The 9645-nt window shown below is 35.3% G+C and overlaps 1 protein-coding gene across 2 annotated transcripts; it reads right to left on the bottom strand.

Annotated features, from left to right (window-relative positions):
* Positions 1-4976: 4976 nt before the first annotated feature.
* LOC127091463 (aspartic proteinase) lies at positions 4977-9437 on the bottom strand. Of its 2 annotated transcripts, none has more exons than XM_051030107.1 (14): positions 9273-9437; positions 7947-8315; positions 7802-7862; positions 7567-7661; positions 7351-7463; positions 6880-7048; positions 6747-6786; positions 6540-6604; positions 6348-6461; positions 6178-6242; positions 5940-6093; positions 5723-5842; positions 5552-5640; positions 4977-5297 (listed from the first exon to the last, which is right to left on the bottom strand). In XM_051030107.1, the coding sequence occupies exons 2-14, from the start codon at positions 8304-8306 to the stop codon at positions 5213-5215; spliced, it is 1530 nt and encodes a 509-aa protein (XP_050886064.1). In that variant the 5' UTR covers positions 8307-8315; positions 9273-9437; the 3' UTR covers positions 4977-5212. The 2 variants fall into 2 exon arrangements, with proteins under 2 accessions (XP_050886064.1, XP_050886063.1); XM_051030106.1 differs by having other exon boundaries at positions 9149-9305.
* Positions 9438-9645: the final 208 nt, after the last annotated feature.

Genomic DNA, 9645 nt, shown 5'->3' with positions numbered 1-9645 from the left:
AACTTTCGGCAAAGTTTCACCTATTCCATTGTCTGCTGAATGGGGAGACTCATGATTGAGCCTCCTGTTTAGCCTTCGGTCAGCCCCAAAGAGAACTAGATATTACTTATTATTAACGAAATATAATTTATTTAAACAAAATACGGGTATCTTGTTTTTCTCATTTTAAAAATAATGTATTTATAAAAATAAAGATAAAATTACTTTTAATTGGTCTAAATATTTTAAGAGAACTTGAAACTAAGTTAAATTCTGGTTGAAACACGAAGTTTTAAAGCACTTTTTTGTTTTTTCACTCTTAAGTCAATAGAATCGGGTTAGTGGTAAGGAGTTTGAATGGTATGCATAAACTCATTATATACACAAATGTTTTAGAATTTTTTACTCAAATATCCCACATTTTCAAAAAAAATCGCAAAATAACCCAATTTTCAAACAAATTCTCAATCTATCCCAATTTCAAAAAAAAAATCTTAAGGCATAGGCGCCAGACCAATTGGCGCCTACCTTTAATTTTTAAGAGAGGCGCCAATTAAATTGGCAACAACACATGGTGCTGCCAATTCAATTGGCGCCCATGTATACAAATTGAGAGGAGGCGCCAATTGGTTTGGCGCCTCAGTGTAATGTGCAATTTTTTTTATAAATAGAGGTGTTGTGTGATTCATTTTTCCACATCTTTTTTCGTTATATTGCAAACATGTTTGGTGTTCATCGCTGCTATGGAAAAGTGATTTATTCGAGAGACTAACCTCTGATGTTGATGCTCTTCTGGAACATTTGTCATTTCGATCAACTAAAGAGGGAGCTGGTTCATTGGTTAGATGGAAAAATACAAGAACGGGAAAAAATTAGAAGTATTGAGAGACTCGATAGTATATTTGATTGGGTGCGAGTAAAAACTGATAAGGATGCTAGAGAAATGATGTTTGAACCAGATGACATCAGTTTGATTGTTGTAATCAGTTAGAAATGTTGTTTTTAAATATTGTGGTTAAGTATTTTCATCTGTATTCAATATTTGTTGTTTGTGTTGTTTATTTAGACTTGTTCGGTTTTAAGTGTGCTTATGTTGGAGTGATGTTTGTTGTTAACCTTGTTGTAACAAAAATTTGTTCGGTTTTCAGTGCGTTTCACGGTGAAATCAGCAGAGTCATTCATGTGAAAATTTTTGATAGCTCGCACACATTCTTATTTAGTGTGGAACATGTCTCCCACTTTTAACTCACCCTCTAATCGTGGATACGGGTTATAAAAAACATTGTTGAATGTTCCATCGTCATGTAGATCCATGTTTGTCATATGTTCAGGCGGATTATATGCATGACTTGGAGGTAATGGCGTTGGATGATCGCCATCTTCAATGTTATTGTTCAACATATGATCGACCTGTGTCTCAGTTTCTTCTTCTTCTTCATCAACGACGTTGACTTCTACTTCTGCTTCTAGGTCGGCTTCATCTGAGTTTTCTAAATCAAATTCATCAAATTCAGCTTGATTGGTTATCTGAGATTGTTGAGATGGTATACTTTGTTGAAGAGTAATATATAACTCAATAGAGTTGCAACCAGAATGTTCGTGACTAACAAACATATATTCAATATATTCATCGTCTTGTACCTTTAGTGGGTAAAATTTACATTGATTGTTCTCAAAATAAATTGAATTTTGATACGTGGTTTGTGACACAAGACCAAATCTTATGCAGGATTTTATTCGTTTTTTCAAATGCAAGAAATTTGAATTTCTCTTGATCGTAAGTCGGATAGTATCGGTGTTTCGAAAATAAATTCCGTATACATCACACTCACATGTCTCATTGTTGCAGTGAGCATTGATAATATATTTTGGTGCATATGACATTGTAATATTTGGGTGCAGATGAATAGTAAAATTTTCGGTGCAGATGAATTTGTGTTGGTTTAAGGATGACATAGAAAGACACTTAAATAGAAGGTGATGTGGCATGCATGCAAGACCTAGAGACATTCCATTTGGCGCCTGCATGCATTATTTGTACATGATCGTCAGTCCATATGGCGTCTTGTATGTCCAGACCTTGAGATTCTACATTGCATGCAAATAGCCATGCAGCCTATGTCAAGACCATGCATGCAAGCTGCCACGACCTAGGAGGCGTTAGTCCATATGGTGCTAGCTATGAAATTTTGCATGTGCATGCCAAACCAATTGGTGCTAGCTTGAATGCCCATTTCTCCATGCATGCAAACTTTTGCATGTCTCTCATTATAAATAGCCATGCAATAATCACTTCTTCATCACCAACAATCACTTCTACATCTGCAACAACCACTCTTTCATATGCAACAACCACTCTTTCAACTGCAACACTATGACAAGATGTCTCTGCTCACTTTGGGTGAATCGCATAGAGGCACAGTTGCAAATATAACAACTTATGTAAGCGTTTACTTCTTATATTATTTTTCTAACACAATTTTGTATAAAGTAACTTATTTTGTTGTTTATTTTTTAGGATGTTTCTAGGTTTCGAACCCGTGCCCATGAATTTGTTCACATGGACGCGATGATTCAACCTTATGTCGAACTCGTCAATTTTGGACATGTAAGCAAAATAACGTCTTGGTCGGTTGATACTAAATTTATTCTTGCATTATGTGAAAGATGGCCTCCCGAGACACACACATTCTGGTTTCCAACCGGTGAATGTACTGTGACGTTAGAAGATGTTTACATGTTATTGGGTCTGTCTATCGAAGGTAAGGCGGTAAATGATAAAACCAACTATGTGAATTCAATTTGCATGGACCTCTTGGATGCTGACTTGTTAGATGATAACTCAAGAGGTCAAGGTAACTCCTTTCACGCCTTAAGGCATATTACAACAGCTTACAGTTAGATAAAAATTCTACCGAAGACGCTCGAATAATAAAAACTAGGTGTTATATTATGCTTTTAATTGGTTTATTTTTATTTCCCGAAGGTAGTGGTTCTAGTATGCATGTTATGTATTTACCTTTACTACGACATGTAGATAGAATAAGAAGTTACAGTTGGGGGTCCGCTTGTTTGACTTATCTTTATAGTTCTTTGTGTAAAAATGAACACAATGACACATCTACATTTTATGGATGTGCTATTTTGCTCCAAGCATGTGGTTGGTCCAGACTACCGTCCCTAGCGTCCGTCAACCATAACCCGTTCACATTCCCGTACGCGCAAAAGTAAGTTCTTAACAAACGACTATATTTACTTACTTTACCGATTATTATCTCTAAATAATATATTTACTTTTATAGTGCAGATAGTCGGCACGTGGTATGAGTTATAATAGATGTCCTAGACAATGTATTACCCAGTATCGCAATCTCTTGGATCACCTTCGACCGACAAATGTATTGTCATTAACCTAATTAATTCGTAATAATTTGTTAATTTCTTCTAACAAATTTATAATCTAATACATGTTCACATTTCAGTTCATTTGGCATCCATATCTAAGTTTGGATCATGACCATGAAATCAACGAATAAGACGCAGTCGTTTGGACTGCATGCACACGATCATAAGATTCACCACTGTGGAGATGCACAATAGTGATCGTGTTAAATTGCAGTTCGGTATTCTTCAACACATCCCAGATCCTCCGACAAACCTCGGAGAATGGCATCTACGAAAAGTTAATGACCAATGGAACTTTAACCCATGGCAAAGCTTCGCTAGATTTGAGTGTCAAAAATGGAAGCACCAACAAGACCATGTCTTAACTGACGATGTCATGCCAACCGAAGAAAAACCAACTCGTAATTATATGGCTTGGTACATATCGGTTGAATTTGAGTTCATCGCCGAGGATATGTACATATACGACCCACGTCAGACAACTTACACACAAGAAAGTTCAACATCTAACCCCTAACAATATTGTCAAATTGGTTACTCACAACCCCTTATGCATTAAAATTTCCGATCCACGAACACACAAATCTACGACCCTAACATGCCAAACACCGAACCACAATATCAAGAGCATACCCCGTACCACCAACAACAAGTAGATCATCATCAAGACACCCAACATCGTTATGCACCCAACGTCACCCTACCATAGCCGCCTTAGCCAAAACACTTAGCGATCATTTAACATCAATCGTCCATCCTCCTACTATAGCCAAGAAGCCCAAACATCACAAAACCAAAACATGCAACAACCATATGACTACCAAACACCACAACAATCATTTCAACCTTTCCTCGACGCATCTTTCACACCAATGTCTCCCTTCAATCGTCCTGGTCGCCCTCCAATAACTCAAACACAATTTAAGTACTCAAGCATGGGTCATGAACTCAGCTATGGCAGTAGCCCTTCAATGCATACACAAGACTACACAGATTTGTCTGAATATCTCAGGTAATCTCCTGCAGTTGGTGGTGATGTTCTTGGGCCCTTAGATACTCAAACATTTGGGGTGAATCATCAATGTGGGTTAGAACCACGAGTTCGAGTAGTTAGGGGATGTGAGACCGAAGGTCGGTTAGGTTATCCTGATCAACGACATTAGTCTTTTTGTGTAAACGCGTATTAATATTAATATGAATTTGTCCGATTTCGACTTTTATCTAAAATGTACAATATTTTTAAAAGAAAATTACCAAACACACAGGTGTCAGACCAATTGACACCTCCTTTATAAATTAATACACAGACGACAATTGGATTGACAACACTAGATGCACTAGCCAATCCAATTGACGCCGCCTCACTAAGTTTAATAGTTGACGCCAATTCATCTGGCACCACCTCTTCAAAGTGAGGTATTTTGGAAAATAATCTGAAAAATGGATTATTTTGAAGAAAAAAATGAAAAATTAAATTACTTTGATAAAAAATTCAATCTTTTATGGCCACTACTTTACACAGAAGATTAATTACAAACAATTTGACAAATATATTAGTTTATAAAATGAAATAATCCTACAGATAGTAAATATATTCTGCCAACGATGCATTCTATTTTTCATTTATTGTTGGGCTAAAGTAAACAACTTAATGCATTACAAATACACGATACTTTATCACAGATAGTTTCACATATATATATATAAATACATACAAGAATCCATAAAGTAAACCTTCACGTATATAAATCCATAAGAGCTTATTTACAACACATACTAAAAGCTCATAAAAGATATTCCTACATAATAATAATCTACCAGAATCTCACTAGGCAGCTTCAGCAAAACCAAGTTGAAGATTTCCATAGTCAAAGATAGTGTGATATACCCTCATAAAAATATCACCAAGAATCCTTCAGAAAAGAAAAAATGACAAAGTTTAGAACATGATATATTTTTATATTACAAGCATGGTTGTAGTGTACTAAGCAATTCAAGTGTATTTATGCATATGTCCGCAAATCCAATGAAGTTAGGTTAGACACTATAGAATTCAAATCCTGGTATTCACGGGTGTGTGTGAGTTTCTAGTGGTTATTACCACTTCGTCTAGAGACCCTATAAAAGTGTATTTATGCATATAATTAATGTTGTAAGAGCAACATACCATAGAGGACCCCTTGGAGGAGGAATGTCAAACGCAATAAACCCACTAAGACAGACTTGTGTAATACCTTCTCCGGTTTTCAAAATATACTGAAAAGTACACAGCATTTTCAGAACCAACAAAATAAATAAATCAACAAAATCAAGAGTTATCGAAATTTCAAAAGCTAACCTGCTCGGGACTGAGGACGAAAGATTTATCTCCGATGGTAAACGAAATGTTTGGCAATTGATAAATGCTATTGCAGTCTACTACGGACTCTCCATTTGGACTTGGCAAGCTCTCGCACAGCTGCAAATAGTCGAACAAAGTAAATCAATGCATCATGTAGTGAGATAAATCTAAGCAATAACGCAGGTTTCTGGACAGGATCATTCGAAAGGCTTACTTGATTTACGTAGTTGAATATTCTATCTTTGGTTGTCTTTCGCTTTAGTTGATTCTGGATCCAAATCACAAGCATTTGACAGGAAGAGCACAAAGCAGTATCTTTAGCAGATAACTCTCCCTCTTCCTTTTCGGTCACCATCTCAATTCCCATGCTGCATAAGATTCATTGAAAAGTTAGAGTTGCATAAGCCAAACTCTTGTAGAATTGCAATGCTAGAATAAGAGAACTTTCTAACCTCTTTGATTGATCTCTTTTGGCAACACATAAACCAACTTGTGAACATACATCACCAGGTCGTACCTGAAATTCGAGACCAAACTCATTTAGGTTGCATAAGGGGAAAGAGCAAAAGAGTGCAAGTCAAGGCAAAAAGAAAAACATTAAAGGGTCGGCAAAAGAATATACCCCTGCTACCAAGAGATCCCAAATCATTTCTCCATATTCAGTAACGATTTCCTTACATTCTACGCTCAGAACCCCTTCAGCTCCAATAGCATGGTTGATTTCGGTCACAACAGTCTGAAATATACTCGGTTAATAAAAAGTATAAATAAAAAGCTATGCGTGAATAATATTTGAAAAGATGCGAGTAAGTACAGTTGGACCAGCAAGCAAAGATGTTCCTGAATCCACAATAGCAGCACAGCCACCTTCGCAGACACCTAAAATTAGCATTGACATGATCCACAATTAGATGCATTTTGTAATCAAATTTACAATTACCAAAAACAAGTAAACCACTCCCTTATTTTTCAGTATTCCCCAAAATAAAACTATTGTATTGTTGAAGAAAAATGAAGTCACCTGTTGAGAGACCTCCAATGAAAAAATCTCCCATTTCAATCTGAAAAAGGTATATCTTCGTGTTAAGTTTTTCTGCATTAAACTATACATTTGAAAAGAATTTATGATCAAACTAAATTTTGTTTTTTCGAACCTGCCAATAACCTTTTTGAGTGACAGGAACATATGTATGTTTTCCTTTGTAGTGATTGGGATCAGCACCCCCCAAAATCAGCTCACCACCCTTTTTAGCTTTTGGATTTCCATTGAGCCAAAAAGAGAACACCTTCTCACTTACAAGATTTTGCTGCACCATTTCGTACCTGTGATTTATAATGGATCACTAGTTTATCTACTGACATAAACACTTGTGAGTTTGTTTGGAAGAGCTTATAGAAACAACTTATGACATATTCATAAGCTGAGTTCAGCTTATTTCTATAAACTCTCTATTATAGCTTATGAAAAGCTTATAGTTAATATGAAAATAGTTTTGACTTTATTTTATCTTTTGTTATAGAAATAACATATACATAAGCACTTATATGATAAGCGCTTATGCTATAAATGCTTAGTTAAGTTGTTTACCCAAGCATGGCTAATTTAAAGGACATATCAAACTCACCATACTGGGACAGCATTTTCAACAGAGATCTCCTGAAACCCAAGCCCAAATAATCCATCAAACTTTGCTAGCACAAACGAAATACTTCCTTCACGGGTAGCCTCAATGAAATCCTACAATTTCGAGGATAACATCATAGTTAAGTCTTTAATAACTCATGTATAATTGTGTACATAATATCTTGATGCACGAGCTCGTAGGTAAAGAAGCACTCACCACATCCTTGACAACAATATCACCAAGTTTAACATTATCTTGACTGAAAAAACCAGATATTGCTCCAGATCCATAACGTATTTTACATGATGTTCCTGAATTGATAATGAAAAAGGGACATTCGAATGTATTAAATTGCATTCATACAGAAACATGTACTGTAATTTACACTTTGGGTCATATCATCTGCCACTAAAAATGAATATGAATATAAGTAGCGACAACATGACATTACCGTTTTTGGTATACGTTTTGGATTTCTTTGACTTGTACGAACGATGGGTCAAGCAGGCAAGCTGTAAGAGAACATTAGTTAATAGGACACAAATATAAATACATATTTGTGATGAGTGACGGTGCGGGTGTTAAGATGAACTTACAGAAAAATAGCACTTGGACGATGGAACCCAAAGGTTTGAACTACCGGTATCAAATATGACATTAAAGGTCTGAGGGGGTGAGCCAATTCCAATCTCTCCATAATATTGTGCGTCCAAATAATTCTTCAAAGGTACTATGGCATCATCATCGGTTAGTTTCCCGGTGTACTGATCATATGCGCCCAACACGGGTCTGCCTAACCTTAGCTTTTCTCTTACCATTCTAGCAGCTTTAATACTATCAAGATCAAGAGTTCTCTTCTTCAAATCAATTCTCATAAATCCATAAGAGAAAGAAGGAAGAAGTGAGCATGTTAAAGCCCACAAAAAGCAAGCCACCCACAAATACTTGTGCTCCATAGGGAAAATCTGCAAGACAGTGTAAGAAGAAAGTAAATGGAGCCGCATATAGTACCAAACAAGGTTTCAAAAAATGATTCGTTACTGCAAAAACGGCCGCGACAAAACGGTATCGGAAGGTGCCGATACCGATACTGTTATTCACCGTTTTTATGATAAAGAACAAACTGTGGTTAATTCATATTGCAATGAACGCAATCATTGTCACAAGACCGAAATCGCGAAAGCCTTTATCCGACCGTCATTTAAAACCTTAGTCCCAAACTCTCAATTTTACATAAAAAGTACCATCTTCAATTCTATTGAAACTAACCACTCACACTTCAATTCTAACACTTGCCTACGGAGTTAGGAATTAAGATATGGTCTCTTCTAAAAGGAATTATCATTTTTTGAAAGAAAACAGTGCTAAAATGGGGGCAAAAAAGTGCACTTAGCAACAACAATCTTCTTAACCAAGCTAATTTATTAGTGTGATTAAAAAAACTAAGTTATTAGAATCCCAAATCACATCTTATAAATAGAAACTTGAGTGATTTCCTTCTACTCTTGTCTTCTTCATTTTTCATGCATCAATTTCTAGGTTATTTATTGATCTATAAGTAATTGGTTTAAGCCACAAAGATAAAGATCATAGAAAACAATCAAACAAAAAAAAACAACTTTTTCCATAATCATATCTTGCGGATTCACGTCATCCATAACCTGAATATTCGAAAAGATGCATCAAAACTCAAAAGACCAAAAAGAGTGAAATAGGAGAAAAAGCATGCTTATCCACAAATGGAAGTGAATCAAATATGATAATCACAAAATAAACATTAAAAAACAGAAAATCAAACCTGAAGCATAGGAAAAAAAATAGATAATCACAAAAAGTTGAACTCAACCACTATCTTCTTCTACTTATTTTTTTGTAATATTTAAAGATTGGATATTAGAAATTGAAAGAGAAAAAAGTGTTACCGTTAGGAGAAAGTTGAAGTGGAGTAGAGAGTGGATGAGTTAGTTGAAGAAGAAACAAAAGTAGGAAGGTGTCCGGAAACAGTGGACTCTTTCCTGCTCGTACAATCAATCAATGGATATACTTGGATACTCTAAAATACACATGTTTATTTATATATTATAAATATATAAATACGTAACCTATAAGAAAAAAATATCTACATTGATAAAACCGATGCCCCATGCCCTCTCGTATTATTTATATGTCATAAATCATTTCTGTTTTTATAGGTATGGCAAGTAAATGTTACTATTACTTTTATAGGTATGGCAAATATACATATATATATATATATATATATATATATATATATATATATATATATATATATAT

This window comes from Lathyrus oleraceus, chromosome 6, assembly GCF_024323335.1.
Source record: "Lathyrus oleraceus cultivar Zhongwan6 chromosome 6, CAAS_Psat_ZW6_1.0, whole genome shotgun sequence".
NCBI lineage: Eukaryota > Viridiplantae > Streptophyta > Magnoliopsida > Fabales > Fabaceae > Lathyrus > Lathyrus oleraceus.
This window is presented reverse-complemented; position numbering and strand designations above follow the sequence as displayed.

What these genes read in the sequence shown, in the direction of transcription:
- LOC127091463 (XM_051030106.1), bottom strand. An exon ending in CAAAACGTATACCAAAAACG is followed by an intron (nt 7,662 to 7,801) that starts GTAATGTCATGT and finishes TTATCAATTCAG; the next exon opens with GAACATCATGTAAAATACGT. An exon ending in ATATTGTTGTCAAGGATGTG is followed by an intron (nt 7,464 to 7,566) that starts GTGAGTGCTTCT and finishes TCGAAATTGTAG; the next exon opens with GATTTCATTGAGGCTACCCG.